At 38.6% G+C, this 19,018-nt stretch overlaps 1 protein-coding gene across 14 annotated transcripts in view; it reads right to left on the reverse strand.

Annotated features, from left to right (window-relative positions):
* The window catches only part of neo1a (neogenin 1a), a 184,988-nt gene that overhangs the window by 113,959 nt on the left and 52,011 nt on the right, over positions 1–19,018 (reverse strand). For all 14 annotated transcript variants that reach the window (XM_079864928.1, XM_079864926.1, XM_079864919.1 and 11 more), the window contains exon 2: positions 10,022–10,339. In XM_079864928.1, coding sequence (XP_079721054.1) covers positions 10,022–10,339 — 318 coding nt within the window. The remainder of the gene's footprint in view (positions 1–10,021; positions 10,340–19,018) is intronic.

Here is a 19,018-nt window from a genome sequence, read left to right on the forward strand (position 1 = left end):
ATCTCAGAAGAGTCTTTAGTTTGATCAGATTTATAAAAGACAGATACGCTGAACCGAAGCTTTCCGAAAACAGCCGAGCTCCTGGAGGTAAAGAGTCACGCACTATCCATGGATAACTTTTGATTCACTATACGTTCGTGTTGTTTGCATTATATGCACTTACGCGCCGATTGCCAACAAAACACAGACATTTTATGTTACTTTCCGCCTGCAATTGACCTTTCGCCGAGCCCCGCCCCCCTTAGTTACTGTTGCTACGTCCGACAAACAAATGGTCAAACACGACCAGCGCGACAGATTGCCATGACGGAAAGAGGTATACCCGTGCGTGTCAGTGACCTTTTTTGGAGCAATACCTCCGTGATATCCTCCAGATTGAGGCAAAAAGGGTTACAGTATGCAGTGGAGGGATATATTATAATATAAAAATACGCAATGAAGGAGACACGACTACTATCTACGTCTCTATCGAGGCTAATGCTTAACGTTACCGGTGTTCATACACATCATTTGTGATTATGACAAAGAACAAGGAAACAAGTGTTTAAAAGCATTGTAAGACACTTACTGTTGTGTTTTTGTGTGAAAGAAAAAACTGTCTCTGAAAATAAAAGTGCTGTCAGCAATAATTTCTTATGTGTGTTTTTTCGCATAACACGACTAAAATTTTAAATGCTGCAAAACACATGGGAGATATATTCCCGATGCTGTAGTTTATTTGATCAGTCACAGTATATCATTAATCAAGCTTAATTTGACTTTTCAACTACAATTAGGCAGGTGAACTGAAAGCTTTTACAATCTTTTAGCTATAACTTAGGCCTATATCATTGACAAAAGTATGTGGTGCATTTTATTCCAAAAATGATTTTCTTTCTCAAATTCATGCTTCAAGTTGACAAAGCACAATAAACGAAATCACACAATAACTGTTTAACCAGACATAGCCTTAATTTGCATCTCAATAACTTTCATTGATTGTCTTTCATAATGCACTTACCATAATATTTATTAGGGGGACAACAGATCACAAAAATCGCGGTTGAGACCATAATATTTATTAGGGGGGCAACGGATCATAAAACTCGCGGTTCAGACAATATTATGTTTTTTGAGTTACAGATAGGAGTTTTTCAGATCAGAAAAACAAAACAAAAAAAACTTTAAGTAACTTAGCCATCGATACCACAGCCAGCAGACGTATGTATGCTTCGTAATGTTCGACACATTTAACTGGGATTGGGGCCGTCCACACTGTTTTATCCATTGTAGGCACCGCTCACGTTGTGTTTTCGGCTTTGGGAATGGAAAGAACACAACTCCTCCAGACAATCTCTCGGGGTATGTAGTGTCCGATTTACAAACGCCATGGGCGCACGCTTCACTTGCTAATGTTTGTCGGACCTGCTCACATAGTAACGGTTGCTATGATGTGTGATTGGACAATGGCCGTTTTGGGGGAGGGGCCGGCGAAAGGTCAATTCCGACTCATGACCGGGATCTTTTATCGCTGGGACCGCCCCATCTTTCAGTTTCAAATGATCTGCAAATCCAGCGTCGAACTGGGCCTTGTTTATGAAACATTCGTCATGCCGAAACATTCGAAATGCCGGGAACGTTGCTCTTGCTCTCACTCTGGTTGATGTGTGTGTGTGTGTGCGCTTTTCCTGGAGAAGTGCCCATAAAAGGAATTCCACACTTTATGATACAGGGTCATACTCGACAAAACATTTTCCGAAACTTATACGAATCCAAATACTCCGTCATACGTCCAACTAATTAAACTTTGGCCACGTTTAGCATGCGAATCCAACTCTTTAACAGTGTAAATAAGTCAGAATGCATGAAATAGAATTAGACATCCCCTTTAAATTGAGAAACTGTATAACGATCTATAAAGCCTGATACGCCAAGCCGACGTAAAAAAACTAGCGGCGACGAAAGCAGCCTTCTGACACTCACCGATGGCTAGACGTTAGCCGACCGTCGGTTTGGTGTGTCACGGCCCTAAAATGATCCACCTAAAACAGGGAGCTACCAGGGAATACCAGGGCGTCAGGGGTAAAGTATAGAAAAATTGTGTAATAGGCATCCTTCGTTTAGGACCTTACTTGAATACGAATGCTAGCCAACACTGCAAAAAAAAAGATGGCAAAATAAATGACTGTCCATTCCATGAGGACTGTCACTGCTTATCAATGTTTTCAATGAATGTGTCGATCCTTACGAAAATCCAAACGGATACAGTTCAAAGGTCTGTCAATCTGATGGAAGGACAGACGTGCATGACGTTGCTTGTGTCCGTCTCAATCAGAGTTGAGTTGAAGAGCAGATTTCCCCTGGGCTAGAAGCTTGAATGGAGCGATCAGGATTTGTAAGCGCCAATTTTTAGATGAGAGGCCTTTGGCATAATGACACTTCAACACAGAGTTGAAAGAGCCAAAGAGTCCTGCTCCAGTAAAGATGTGCCGTCTACCATCAAATCTCACTCTCCACAGCACTGCTCGATGAATCTCAATGTGTTGTGGGAGTACAAACAATGAACCAAGTGCATCTAGATTTGCTTTGTTATGCAGATTGACTCGGTTTATTTTCGAAGACTTATCTATAAGAAGCCTTGGCTAAGTGGTAAGTTACGCAGAGTAAATGAGTAGTAAAGGTAAAAGCGCTAAACGGGAGGGCATTTGCTGTGTAAACAATTGATACATTTCAGACACAGCTTTAGTGTCTTTTAATAGTGTCGGGGCGGATGCTACAAGTTCTAGACGGTATTTGACTGTACAGAAAACCTGATGAGAAAGTGCAGAATGATCATCACCTTGAGGTCTTGAAAAGAGCTACAATATATAATTAAAAACATTATTAGGCCTGAGTCAAACCCAGATACAACACATTAAAGTAACCTAAACGGGATGACCCAAAGGCATGAACAACCTTCTCCATATCTTCAAAAGACTTTAATTTAGATATAAAATGGAAAAAACTATTCTTAACAAAAGCATTGATTTGCCGGTCAAAATTAAGCTCTGAGTGAAAAATGACACCAAGGTTTCTTACAATAGACAGATCCCAAGCAGTCATAAACATCCTTTACACACCCCTTTTATCATCTTTACACACAATTATCTCTGTCTTATCCTCATATTCGCCAACCAGCACTTAAAGGGATACTCCACTTTAAAATGAAAATTCTGTCGTCATATACTCACCCTCATGTTGTTTCAAACCTGTATGAATTTCTTTCTTCTGCTGAACACAAAGGAAGATATTTAGAAGAATGTCAGTAACCAGACAGTTTCTGGTCTCATTGACTTCCATAGTAGGAAAAAAATATACTATGGAAGTCAATGAGAGCAGAAACTGTCTGGTTACTCATATTCTTCTAAATATCTTCCTTTCTGTTCAGCAGGAGAAAGAAATTCATACAGGTTTGAAACAACATGAGGGTGAGTATATGATGACAGAATTTTCATTTTAAAGTGGAGTATCCCTTTAACCTCAGTCAAACATTCATGCACATTCAGATGGCACTTTTATGTTTCAGTGGTAAATAAATTTGAGAATCATCCACATACACATGGTAGTGAATCCCAAATTTCTCAAAAATAGAACCTATAGAGGGAGCATATAAAGGGAAAAATAAAATTGGTTCCAAGATAGAACCCTGAGGAACCCCACACACAAGAGGGGCAACAAAAGAAGAATAATCCCCTAAACTGACTGAAAATAGGAAGATAACCATTTCAGGGCTAAGCCCTGAATACCAACCTGATCCCTAAAACGATCAATGAGAATATTATGATTTACTGTATCAAATGCTGCAGTAAATTCTAACAAAAGTAAAACAACACAGCTTCCAGAATCAACGCCTCATAGGATGTCATTAGAGACCCTCAGAAGAGCAGACTCTGTGCTATGGCCAGCTCTAAAACCTGACTGAAATCTATCTAAATTTTTATTAAGCAGATCAGATCACCCAGATCATCTTCAGACCATGCCAACACAACAACATGTAATTCAAGTTAATTAGTCAAACCATTCTTGAATAAATTGCAAAAGAAATCTACGAAGGACACACCAAAGTTGACGTGAGGTCATATCTCTGAAATGCTTCACCGTATTCAGACCAAACTTGGTCTGTGTAATAACAACTATGACCTGAGGGTACCTGCACTTGGATCAAAAGTTATGAATTTCATGTTGACAAAACCATTTTCATTTACCGCATCAACGAATTTGATAGCATGATGCCAAAAAGCATCTGAGGCTGTATCTCTACAAAGCTTTGGCATATTGACACCAAACTTGGTGTATGTCACTGCCACCCAATACGGACCACACCAAAATAATTCGGTGTCAAGGCCACATATTGGTGAAAAGTAATAAGCATTTATGTCACATTGAAAGTGATTGTATAGCCTATATGGGTTTTCAACCGTTTTGCTTAAAATCGTCTCCAAATGCCTTTTCCTCATTTTTAGAGTTGGATTGATGCTCTTTTACAAGCTTGCTCATCATTTTGCCTCTGTAGTGTTTTGCTCCTTAATTGCTGCTTGCAGTTGTTTATTATTATCATTTAAAAAAAAAAAAAAAAAGGTTGATCCATATTGGTTAACATTTTTAATACAAATATTTTCTAAATGCTAAATGTTTTGCAGCACTATCTCAACACTAAGGCTAGAGAAGCATTGGTGTAAGCTAAAGCACAGCATGATAATTAAAGCACAATTACTAAAAATATCAAAACAAAGAAATATAAACTAGAAAAAAACACATTTGATGGTCATCCATTGTTACCATCTCAGACCTCATTAAAAAAGTGAGATTTGTGGGTTTTTAGAGAGTGTGTTAGCTTTGAAACCATTGTTACTAAAGGCACATCCATATGAACAAGACTAATACTTAATTAAGTTGATTGATGGTTTTCTTTGATATAACAAGAATTCACTGCGCTGTTATAAGAATCAGTCACTCTTTCTAGCAAAGCATTTGCAGCCCAAATCAACTGAAGAACTTTAATTGTCATTCACTAAAGTACATTTTCTACAGTATATTTTTCTTCTCACTACAACCATCCATGTGTGTTTCTTCAGAATTATAAATTATTGAATCAAGAGGCTCTAAAATGTAATGTTGAACACAACATCTTACAATCAGAGTGCCTTTGGTAGCCACTGGCCTTTCTTGTTGCTGCACTGCTGTTTTCATCCTCTTACATTACCGTGAAGTAGACATCTAACTGTCAGCACATTGACACTGAAATCAGTTTTTAGATGATAACAAAAAAACTCCCAACAAACTCCATTTCTGAAATATGCTCTGGGTGCCGAGCTAAATATTATTGATCTATTCCAAGATCAACACAATAACAAATGGGAATTGTACAGCACATGGAATATACAAAGCCAAACAATTTCCCTTTAAGGCAAGCCAGTTATTTGGCAGCTATTTTCTAGCCAAGCAAGTACAGCGCCTTTGTACTTGAATAGTGAAAGACCGCAAAAGTTCTGGCTAAGATTAACTTTCAATAGCATATGTCAAATCTGACAATAATACCATCATTACTTTGGGCTTTTTTATTATAATTTTTTTTTTTAGCTCAAATCATGCTTAAAAGCTGTATTCGGTTTGGTCTACTCATAGCTAGTGCACTAGCTAAGCATATTTTCCCTAAAGCCACCATATTGAGTGTTGTGGTTTTCTCATTCATTTTTCAACAAGTGATCCATCTTCTCCCTTTAATACTCTCTCTGCATGACTCTGATTTTATGTGTATGAGAGGTGGAATATAGCAACATGGACAAATGTTGTTGACCTGTACACAAGCTAAAAATGCACCGCACAGGCTGCACAGCTGAAAGCCTCAAGTACGGGCCATACCTGAGTGCTCACAGTGAATGACAATTCAGGTCATTGGAATCCTGTGCCAAACTTTACCACGAAACAACAGATATGTGTTCTCTTCCTGAGCGTGGATGTTGAGTAAATATTACTCTCTGGGAGGTTTCTGTGTCCCTATACTTAAGTATAGGAATATAATCTAAGCTCCTAAATTTGATCAATAAAGCTGTCCAAGCCCATTAATTTCACCAAAATACCCTTAAAATATATAAATACACAACAAGGACACACATGAACCAATACAGACGTCAGTGGAACAGTGCATGTTCTCAGAAAGGCGTCTATCAGAGGAGCAGCGATATACTTCACCGCAGCACTGATAAAGCATTTCAAACTCAAATGAGCACACAATGAATTTCAGACAGCATTCATTGTCTGAGATATGATCTCAGGCAGCAATTCAATTCAGTGTTTAAACTGAAGGCTGACACTGGAGCAAATAACCAGTGAAGAGGGCAATGCCTCTTCATAGCATAGCATTTAACTCATGTGCTCCGACACACTGTATGATGAATGGTGAAAATACAGTCACTGCAAGTTTGAATTTGGCTCACATTATCAGATCATATCCCTTCAACTGTTCATGAATAAAAGTGGGAAAAGTTGCCCTAAAAAGAGGGCAACACTTAATTGCATGTGGCATATTCCAACTTTCATTATTTATGCAGTTTAAAATGAAACTGTTAATGATTAACTGTGTACATCTCTAATTGTGACATCAGGTTTGTTTCATCGTGCCGGGCTAAACATTTTCCACCAGAGTTTCCAAGCCGAAACTGTTGCACCATTTCCTAAATAGGAAATTCAGACTTTTCCAAACATAAGCAACAACAGAGCCCGTCCAAAAGAGTGCAACCACTACAATTGTACCGGATCCAGCACAAAATGAAACATCTGAAATATGAATGTTTCCAGTGTCACTGGTGTTTGAAATTCATAGCTGTTTGAATTTCATTGCTGGGCGGCAGCCAGCAGGGCCGGTGAGATCTGTGCAGAGGGCTGAAGTGTGAAATTAAACACTGATTGATTGAGAGAACAGCAGACAGCATGGAGAACGGCACAACTCCACTCGGGCAGGGGTCACATGAAGACAGGGATGCAGAAGGGCGAATAAGGAATATGCAGGCGGGGTTAGGAAAGATCCTGACCCCAGATCAGTTTGCATGGCAATAAACATGCCCTGATTATGCGGAGAACCAGAACTCTGCAAACCAAGGGCCATCTGAACAACTTCAGATATATTCATGTGAAAATGTGCGATTTTTAAACAAATTTTCTGGTAATTCTGATAATTCTTGAACTGTACTGTGCATTTCCACCACAGGAAAGGCTTTTCCAAGTCGGAAAAATTCTGTTCGATTCTGACCCTAAAAGCTTGCTGATCTGGAACCAGGAAACGGTGTCTTGTTGAGAAATGTCAAATAGGATCAACTGCACAAGAGAGAACAATCAAGTCTGTGTGATTGTGAGATAAAAAAAAAGAGAGTACTGGTAGCTAATACGTATCCAATTTCAATCTCTCCCCTACGGGGAGTACCAGCAGATGATGGCATGATCATGAGCAAAGATGTCAGTTTTTTAGCATGTTTCAAAGGGGTCATGCGCCGACCGAGCAACTGCCATTGAAATGCCAAGCAACATTTTGGTCTCATTTTAAGAGACCGGAAGAAATGCAGAAAATGATTGCAGAGTACCAGTGGAGCATACAAACAAGGTGTTCAGGTTTCAGGTGTTCTCCTTCACAGCTTGCACAACTCTGCCTCAAGCCCGCCTTGAGGAGTTTAGTTCAAAGTGTGGTGCGTGCTGTGAGGCGGCACGAGCTAGACAATTCCCATTACCCACGTCTTGCTCTCTGCCCTGCCATCTCGAACCGACGCTTCACGAATACAAATAGCCACGGCTAATCCCCTTCTGAATGAATGTGTACGTGATGGCCGCTGTCTGAGTACCACAAAAAGGGCATTTGTTTCCATGTGTGGTTAAGCAGAAAAAGAAGAGGAAAGTGAAAGCAAACTCGACGATGGAAGAACGGACACGGTTTTCTCCCATCCATCATTTTGATTACTCTCGCATTTGTCTGAGTGCCTGTTGCTTTGACGTCTCACAGGTTGTGGCGGCAGCAACGCTGTTCCCAGTGCAATGGCATTGTAATAGCCCACAGCAAAGATGCAACAATTAACCTTTTTTTATTACACGCCTTGTCAGCCACAGCAAACGGTTCACTGTTTCAAAGAGAATAAAATGAGGGAGTGCAAGTGAAGAAAGGCGACTTTCATTTGGCTTACCTGAAAACAGAACAAAACACCACAGACATTGTTTGTGCTAGTAATACAAAATAATCTGCTCTTTTTAGGGTTTTCAAACGTTTTAGGGTAACAAAATGAAAAATGTAATTCCAAAAATGCATGGTCAGTTACATACATCCAGTGTTAGTGCATTTCTATAGAAACATTTTATGCTTGTTTTTACAAGCATGCACTATGCAAGCATACACCAGTTTCCCCATAGACATCCATTGCCAGTGCATGCACGTATACTGTACATTTGTGGAAGATGATGGTGCTGCTGTATGTGATTTATACAGCATACAGCAGTGATTTATGACCTAGACAGCGTAGCAAACATTGACACCATTATTGAGAACTGAACTGAGCTGGACGATGACATCACGGTTTTCTCCAGAACGGCTATATATATATATATATATATATATATATATATATATATATATATATATATATATGAACTAGATTAATAACTTTTTCACTGAGCTTACTTAAGCTGGACTGTGACGCTATTTTCTTCTGGAAACAAACTCTGTTGCATTATTTTCCTGTTATCCATGTAAATAAAAGTGACTTGACTTGACAATGGATGAACAAGCTAAATAAATCTTGCAACATATGTGCAATACAAGTCAGGTTCTTATTGAAAAATTTAAATTGTTAGGCAAAGTTTGAGTACAGAGTTCTACAACAAATGTGGAGAGCATAGCTCAGATAACTTGAAGAAATTAACCATTCACTAATGAATTTGAACTGTTTTAGTTGATTTTCAACCAAAGCTAAAGTTAAAAATCTATTCAGCTTAATGTCCCATTGGCCCTCCTACATAAAAGAGAATTAAGTAAAATCAAAATATTACATTCAAGTATGTTACTCTACTAATGCATGTACATTACTTTTCAATCGCTTTGCAATACAAAGATTTATAAAAATATGTAAATACTGAAATATTGTACAGTGAAACACTGCTCAATGTCTCTTTCCATCAAAAGGATCCTTGGCCTAAAAAGGCTGAAGACCCTTGGGTTTAAAGGAGACACGTGCAAGATTACCCATTGCTGCCTAGGGGAATGTTTTGCGATATTAAAGAAGTTGTGATTTTCCATCTCTATGGGAAAATCCCCAAAACCAGTAGTGGGAGCGAAACACCATTTAAGCAGTGCAGACTTTGAGTAAACCACACACTTTGGTCCAATCTGTTCCACAGCTGAGAATACCTCACTAAAAAGCCCAATGAAAATCTCCAGCTTGCACTCCAATGTCAGCATTTCAGAAATAATGGGCTTGTTCACTCAAAACAGACTTCCACGTGGGAAAGACTTGCGTCAAATAAGCATTTGTCTCTGACTTTTCAGAGAACTCCTTCAGAGAGATTTCAGTGAGGTTACACAGGCAACTCTGCAATGTAACTTAATTGCATTCCTTTTTCCCTCCAACAGCAAATTGAATTTCAGAGTAAGACCCAACTCAAACACCTCATAATCCCTGCAGCTTGCCTCCTGCAAATGAAACAAGGTCACTTTCATTTCAATTCAAAGGGCCCAATACAGCAGCCGCAGTACTGCCAAATGTACCTGCTCTCAGACATTTACAACACTGATGCTGAATCAGCGGATGCCCTGACTGACTTATTGAACTCCACTGCAGGCAATAACACTGAAGGATGAAGACAGGACAGACTCTTTCGCTGTCATACTGTCCTTGCATTTATAACAACATTGGTCTTGAGGCAAAACCAGTTGAGAACCACTGCCCAACACGGGTCAATATATGGTGCATACTGTATATTCCACAATATGTGTGAGCATATAGGAGTAGCAAACCACGTATCTTACCTGCTACATTGAGTCTAGCTGTACGGCTAACGATGGTGCCCAGGTTGTCTATAGTGGCCACGCACTGGTAAACCCCTTCATCGGGTTTATTGTGTTTAGAGTGCACCACTGAGCTGATGAGCAGAGAACCGTCGGCCAGGACCTGCCTGCGATCATCTGAGGCCAGGCTGAGGAAAGAGCCGTCTTTCTTCCATTCGATCTTGGCAGGAGATTCGCCGTGGACTGAGCAGTTGAGCAGCGCCGGCGCTCCCCGCACAACCAGCGTATCTGACGGCTCCGTGGAGAACTGGAATGGGCTGAAGTTCCTCACTGCTGATCCTACGGAGGAAGAGGATCAAATCAGCACTGGATTTCTCATCATCACACAATATGATGAACTGAAATTAGCTTCAACTTTGGGTTTAGAGATTAGGAATTTAATAACAGACGGTATCTGCATCATTGCTTTATAAAATTACATTCGCGTGGATGAACACGGGCCGTAGCTTTTTAATTCCAAATATTTCATATATTTCAACATTTGTTCATCTCAGTTTCTTTTATTCAAACACAGTCATTCAAACGTCAAAACTTTATTACTAGTGTCCAGAAAATACCAAATATTGAGGTAAAGAGAGGATTACAATGAGCGAATGCATTATAAATCATTTTAATTATAAACATAAATTAACAACAGAGCCCTTGGACATCGAGAGACATTTGAATATCCTATGTTGCTCATTTAAAAGCAAATGGGGGTTGGAACAAAGCACAAACTAAGCACAAATTCTTCGCATTTGTCCTCATAAATTATTCAAATCTTGGCCTCGAGAGTCATCAGGACTTTGTGTGGATAAATAACTTGAATCATCTGTACTTCTTGGATGGGAAATGTATAATGAGGTTTTTAAGGCTTTTTTTAAACGCTGCATAAAGTGATGAGTTGAATGCTAAATATAGCTAAAAAGCAGTCGAGACTGGTTTATGGCAAGTCTACAAAGAGCTGGCATGACTTGGGTCAGCACAAGAACCAAAAGTCATCATTCTGCCATTTTAACTCAAGGGTTAATGTCTGGGATCACTCCTAATGAGGTCAACTCTTAGGTTTTGAAACTGAAGCTTTGTTGGAATCACATACAGCCAGAGTATGCAATGCATTTGATAAATCATATACTTTACATTCTACAACTTGCGTGGAAATGTGAGGATACACATCAATTTCAGGGCTCTTTAAGGGAGGTGATGCAATTTCCAAGAATGCTGCAAAATGATCGATTTTACTGGGGAAAGTAACACTCCAGGACTACAACCAAAAGTTGAGAATTTTAAGAGTAACTACAGTTCACTTTGAGATATACATCCATTGACCAATGAGAACTTTAGAGAGGTGGGTCCAGTTGTATCATCCAAATCACTTTGTTGCTTTCCAGCTTGATTTGAAACCAACTCGGCAACTTAAAAAAAAAACAGGCAGGTGTGTTGGAGCAGGGTCAAAAGTGAAGTCTGCGGGAATGTAGTCCTCCAGGAGCAGGGTTGGCTACCCTGATGTAGTGCCTAATGTGTAGGCACTCTCAATGCATTCCCAAATGTGTCATAGCACAATTCTTAAAGGAATAGTTCACTTCAAAATGAAAATTCTGTCATCATTTACTCACCCTCAAGTTGTTTCAAACCTGTGTGAATTTCTTTCTTCTGTTGAACACAAAGGAAGATATTTTGAAGAATGTCAGTAACCAAACGGTTGATGAATCCCATTGACTTCCATAGTAGGAAAAAAAAAAATACTATGGAAGTCAACTGATTGGTTACCGACATTCTTCAAAATATCTTCCTTTGTGTTCAACAGAAGAAATAAATTCATACAGGTTTGAAACAACTTGAGGGTGAGTAAACTATGACAGAATTTTCATTTTGAAGTGAACTAATCCTTTAACGCAACCCAACTAGGGCCACAATGGGACCATTAGCATAAACTGCCTTCAGTATGGTAAGGCCGAATCCCAGTTGTAAGTGAGCATCCCTATGTCCTACTCACTCCATGGACAAGATTCATTTAGCTGAACTGTTGAAGTTTTAAGCTACCTACTTGAATAATAACATATCTTATTTAATGGCACAGACATTTGGAAGTAACTATCGCCCTCTTTAGTACTGGGGTTTCTGCACCGATTCTAAGGCCCATTCACACAGTAAAGGCACATTTCCTAATGCACACAGTTTTAAAGTCTCCTGTAATGGAGTCTGGGGTTGTTGGTCAGTTTCAGGGTCTATGGGTAGTAATAGTGGTCAATTTAGAAAGGCCTCCTGGAACGAAGCACTTATGTCTATGGGCTGACTCGCATTTGGACTTCTATAGAAACGGCACAGAGAGCTTTACAACAGCTGCTTTCGTTGGCCGAACTGTTCTCCTGCTATATAAGATAATTGCACTCTGGCAAATGTTAAGCTTTCCTCGAATAGTTTCCTTAAGACTGATGCGAGGCAACGGTGGTTCCAGCATAAACACATCTGGATTAGATTAATTCCTGAAAGATAGATTAACTTTCCGGTCACAAACACTTCGTAGTCCAGAGGTAACTGTTATATAGCTTTCAACAAAGAATTCATAGTGTTTATAACAGACACCAATAAACTGTGGTGTACAGTGGTGTCTAAATGTCTGAGGCCAGTAGTTTCACTTGGTGTAGTGCTTCAGTTTATGTTATCATCATAAAACTTGAGTGAGAAGTTCAATTTAAATATTTACATGAATTTCAGGCACAATATATCCTACTGCTAATGACATCAGCACTTACACTGAAATGAACTGTAGAAGGTTTCTGGTGTGTAACAAGGGAAAGAAATTAAAGTGCCATACTATTACCATTCAATAGGGGTGTAACAATATATTGTGTCACAATATATCCCAATACAAAAATGCAACAATATGTATTGTGGAGAGTTATATTGTGTATATTCAAGTTACAGTTTTAGTGTCAGTACTACATTAAACCACTATATATATAATGTTGACTATAATGTATGATAATGCAATGGGGGAATATTTGTGGGTCCTGATAATGCCAAATGTCTGATGTTATCAGTATAAAGTGCCTACATTATTTTAAATATATCTAGTCAGTGAAAGAGTGCAAGCATATTCGTCCAAAATAATTCAGTATTTTCAGCTTCAGAATCATGAATATTGTTATTCTGGTGTCCCTATTGTCCAATGCATTGGATTTCCAGCACCAAGTCCAAGACTATTCATTTACACCAACAATGTAATATCAAATTTAGCATTTTAAATCAACAGTACATTTTTTGTTAATCTTTTATCATATGTCTTGGAGTATCACAATAATGTCGTATCGTGAATTCAGTATCGTGACATGAGGGTATCGTTACACCCCAACCATCCAATAATGTCACTATACCATGTTACCACCATAGTACTTTCTAATAAGAGACAGTACAACACATAAGTGGCCACACAGTAATGAAGGGAGATCTCACAGATGGAGAGGCCTGTATTCCACTGGTGAGAAGGGAATACCACCCTGCAGCAGAGCATCAGAAGATCAGCACACTTAATCATTAGCATGTTAGCGGCTGTTTGGATCGTGCACAGAGGAGGAGTGCAATGCTGTTCCTCCAGCTTCCACTTCACCATCAGCTGCAACTGATGACCATCTGCTGCTGATCAGACCATGCATCCCAGCATCCCAGCATCCCAGAGTCCCACAGAAACGCTGAGACTGAAACCACTCTCATGTTTGTCTCCTTTTCAACCATTTTCATTAGTTCATTAGGCTTTTAAAGTTCTGCTATACATCAATGAGCCATATAAGGGACAAAACAACTACTTCAACATACAAGCAAACCACAGAAAAATGATTTATGCTGCTACCTCAGGCTATATACATATAAGAATTCTCAGTGGATAAGCTGAATAAACCAGTTTGCATGGTATATTGGTCTGGATGTCCTTGCACACTGAGTCTTTTCGTATGCATTTTTTCGTATTCGTCATCCTAAAAATTCGTCACTCACAGAAACCTTGCACACTGAGTCCGAAGTGCATTAGTTAATCTGGAATCCGGAAATATTGGGTCCATCCAACCCTGAGATTGCGTAGAGAGGAATAAGGAGAGTTCCACCTCCTTATCAAAGACAAGGAGCTGCGGGATAATCCTGAGCTATTCAAAGGATACTTCAGGATGTCAGTGGCTCAGTTCAGTGCTTGGCTAGCGATACTGGAGCCACATATTAAAAAGAAGACCACCAATTTCCGTGAACCAATGGTGGCTCTGAATTGTCAAAACATCTCTCAAAATAAAAATGCTTGCTACAGATGCGAAAAACGCAGAAAATTTTACCCGATCTGAATTTTTTTATGACGGACGAAAGTTTCGGAGGCAGTGTGTAAACGTGATTGTCACAAGATGAGGTCGTATTTATTTTCTAACGTGCTAAAATATCGAATTCAGTGTGCAAGGACCTTTAAATGGGATTTGGATGAATTTAAGGTTGAATTTTAGTATCCATTTAGACACTAAATTGCCTAAGCTACTCAGCGGTTTACAGGTCTAGGGATGCACAATATATCGGAGATCACATTTTTATCGCTCAAAGTATTATTATAATTTTTTAAATTAGGACAATTCTAATTTTTCTTTCCCTTCAATGGTACTAATCAGTTACGATTTTCTTTTGTCTGTACATTATAATGTTTTAATTTCACTAAAGCACTAAAGTAAAAAAAAATAACATTATAAGATTTATAATACTGGATATCAGCCATGAATTAAATATCTAAATATCTGTATGACCCAAAAATGTCTATATTGGTGCATCTCTAAGTATCGTTTATTGGATTGGATATTACAAGGAATTTCTACAAACATGCAAATATCATGGCACTTCTAATTAGTCATTCATTCTTCAAATATTTATGCTCAAGATTAAACCAAATTATTATCATTTAATGGCCTCAAAACACAGAGGAAAAAGTGCAGTATAGACCAATTACACAATCTTTAGAGTCACTTGAAGTTCATGTTAGATATTTTCGGCTGTGAATCATTTTAAATACTAAGCAGGTCAGAAGAATATTGGATTTCCACAGGAATGTTGTCACATAAATGATGAATAATGAAATAAAAAGAGAAAGAACAACCTTGACCATCCCTGCTGGAATATTTCTAAAATGGTTACCCACTAACCACCTCAATGATTTTGAACTTGTCAAGCCCAGTATATGGCACAATTAATCTCCTCATGCTAACAGGAAATATGTTAAATGGATGAATTTCTATCCAAACACAAAGTTTGGAAATGGCAATTAATGCACATGTACTAAAAGAATACAATTTCCCTACCATGGTACTTGTCGAAAACACATGGTTGTACCATCACATGTTTTTGTTAGTGACTAAATAGAGTGATCTTTGGAAGCATATTACAGACAGAAGTCTGATCTATTCTCCTTTTCACTGTGCATACATTGACTTCAAAATGTGTTCTGCAGTCCAGGGCAGGGAACCAAGAGAAAATGAGGTTGTCTGTTTGATAAGTATGAGCCGTTACCCCTGTGCCTAGTCCTGTGAAATCCATTTTATTCCACATCCAAAGAGCACTTTAAATCCACAGCTCCCGACAGTAGAAATTTCTGAAGCCAGGCAGATATGAAAAAAAAAAAAAAAAAGGTTTGTCTTGTGCCTCATTCAGAACCTTTCGCCTCTATAAAGTGTCTGTCAGACTGTTGAGGACGGATGAGTAAGATAGATATAGAGCTCTTCATAATCACCAAGTATAACTGTGACTATAATATTTTTAAGAGATCTCAGGTCAGGAAAGCTAACATGTATTTTAAGCGGAGAATTAAAGGGTTAGTTCACCAAAAAATTTCAATTCTGTCATTAATTAGTTTTACAATCTCTTTATACACTTTTTGAAGCATCAAAGTGGTAGTTGCGTAGCTGTCAATGGACGGAAAGAACGCTCTCAGATTTCATCAAAAATGTCTTCATTTGTGTTCCAAAGATGAATGAAAGCAGGTTTGGAAAGACATGAGGGTGAGGCATTAATGACTGAATAATGACCGACTAAAGATAACTTCTTAATAGTATCATGTTATATTATGAGAAATGACACACTGCTAATGTGTTCTGAGTGAAATATCCACATAGGGACATACAGAAGAGAAGTTCTTCCAAAACAAAGACCCCCTGTACCTGGTTTCTTCACAACAGGAAGCCACATGGTCTCCATTGGCTCTCACACAAAGACTGATCTGTGCCAATCAGGTCCTGTACACAACCTCCATTTTCCACAGAAACAGCAGAGCGACCAAAGACCACTTTACCTCCAGATCGCCTCTTAATGAGGCTCGGGTCATTTCCAGAAAGCATTATGGGAAGTCCACAAAAACATATAATCAAAACAAAACCCCAGAATAAAAGAGCTCACATTAAATGAACACAAAGCAGCCTTTGAGACTAAACTAAAACAGGTAATTGTATTACACCACAGCCAAAGAAGAGTAATAAGTTAAAATATCAGTTTTCGCTATTAATCAACGGGATCACATCTGGAAATTACATTCGAGAATGCGCCTTCCAACTGAATTTCTGTTTCTAGTTTATCCACAATGGGGAAAAATGCCCCGCGGCTTTGCATTATTGAGTAGAAGGGGCTTCTGAGCTGTTTGACCTTCAGCTAAATAAATATACTTACAGCAAAAACCCTTGGCGCTTTGAAAAACAGCCAGTCACATGCAGGTACAGATATATTTCCAACATATCAAGCGGCTTCCTCGACTCTCCTAGACTCTATATCTCAGTTCTTTGTCATTCCCTTTCAGGCTCATTAGTCCGACTGGAATGCCTTTCCTTTCATGTTTGTCCACCTCTAGTTTGTCTGCTTCTCCCCAGGCTTGCCTTTATCTTCCAGCATCATTTCATCCCCATCTGTCACTGCAGAACACAGTGAGGAATCATCAGAGATCCGCTTGCGAGAGACAGAGAGGCTCTGAGAGTCACAGAACTGACTCAAGGATGAGTAACTTTGGCTTTTGGACTTCCCTGTGGAGATCTCACATATTAAACCAGTGTAATAAACTCTTCTCTCCATGTGTGCTTTATGATGATCATGAGCTGAAAGCTGAATCTGGGCCTCATTCTCATATAAAAAAACACATATTACTCATATTCAGGAAGATAAGAACAGATTTAGCACTGTTCCTTAAGGGCACCTTGGAATGAAATGCTGAAAAATTTACAATCCTTTAGCGGCAACTAGGTGAATTTCAGGAAACCAGTTCATCACATGCCTAGATCACATTTCACCCCCCAAAGTCAATCAAAAATAATTAAAATTTATTTTCAAAGACTTTCACAGTTAAGATCAATTTTACTACATTAATGCAAAAATATATATTGTTTTTTTTTATTTAATAAATCAAATACTTTAAAAAAAAAGATTGTTAGTTCTGTATTATTTAAAAATATACCTTTATATATCATGGTCACATTTCTTTGATTCATGCTGATTTAAACAAAACAAAAAAAAAGTATATAATACTATGCATTGCTATAAATAATATAAATTAAATTATAAACTAGAATTACGTGTGGATTAATTACCGTAATGAGAAATTGGAGGAAAATTGGTGCAATTGTCCAAAAATAGGTTAAATTTTCTCAATGAGAACTAAAATATAATTTCTATTGATTATTGGCTAAAAATGTCATCTTAAGATATTCTTTGTATTACATAGAGTAAATTGCACCCAGTTTCATGCTGAATATTGACGCAAGTTTTACCCTCTGGTAGTCGGCTTGTATCAAGTATACTTTAGGGTTTATTAACCCATTTAAATGAGTCATTTTTTATTGTTTGGCTATTTAAAAGCTGACCCCTCTCAAATCTTAGAAAGGATAGACTGCAGTGATAATAGTGGGGTGGGGAAGATGAGCCATTTTTAAAGGTCACTGTCACCACAGAATAAAGGACTGCACAGTGAATGCTGCCTTCTGCATTGTCTTCAGCACTCACTCACTTCCGGTTCTGCGTTTCACAGATGCCCACTTCATCTATAGGAACAAAGGCTTTTCTCCCACTCAGAACCCCTCACCCCACAGTCTGGATGTTCAGATAGTGGCTTTGCCCTCTCAACAAGGGTCCAAGGTTTAACGGCTGTACAAAATGATTGGTAGGCCTCCTTTATTAGTTTGGCACACGCTCAGCTGGCAGAACACAGGCGGAAAGGATACAATTTTCGCAACTCGAAACACCTCAAGCTACCCTTCTTCCTCCTGCCAGGGAGCATTTCCAAGGATTAAAAAATCCTGAGCTCAAGCTTAAGCCAATTCTGTCCCTCCGCTACCGTATTTAGCAGAATTACGAGATATTTAGCCTAATTAATTTAGACTCTGATAGACCCGTGAAACAAAAGACAACACCTTTCTTTTGCTGCTGTGGTTTGCTTTAGTGTACCATTAAACTCCTATTCAAGACATATATATAGTCATATATATCATAATTTGTGTGTTTGGACTATATATATATATATATATAGTCCACCCCAAATTTTAATTCTGCCATCACTGATTTACTCAACATCGCCGTATTTTCTATAATGTTCCACAGAAGAAAGAAAGACATACAGGTTTGGAACGACATGAGGGTGAATAAATGAGCAAAGAATTTTTTTCTTTTTGGTGAAATATTCCTTTAAGGTGAAAGCATGGTTCACCCAAAAATGTGGATTCTGTCATCATTTACCCACCCTCAAGTCAATCCCTTGGGATTTTTCTTCTGTGAAACACAAAAGAAGTTTTTAATCCATGCTAAAGTCTTAGAATACAGCACACAGACAACTTTCTGAGCCTTAAAGGTGTATTTTTTCCTCCTATTTAGCGTTTGGCAGTACAAATCATAGTCCACTTTCATTGTACGGAAATGAGCATCTTGGACATTCTGCAAAATACCTCCTTTTGAGTTCCAGGGAAGAAAGAAAGTCCTACGGGTTTGGAA

The sequence above is a fragment of the Squalius cephalus genome, assembly GCF_949319135.1.
Source record: "Squalius cephalus genome assembly, chromosome: 3".
Taxonomy (NCBI): Eukaryota; Metazoa; Chordata; class Actinopteri; order Cypriniformes; family Leuciscidae; genus Squalius; species Squalius cephalus.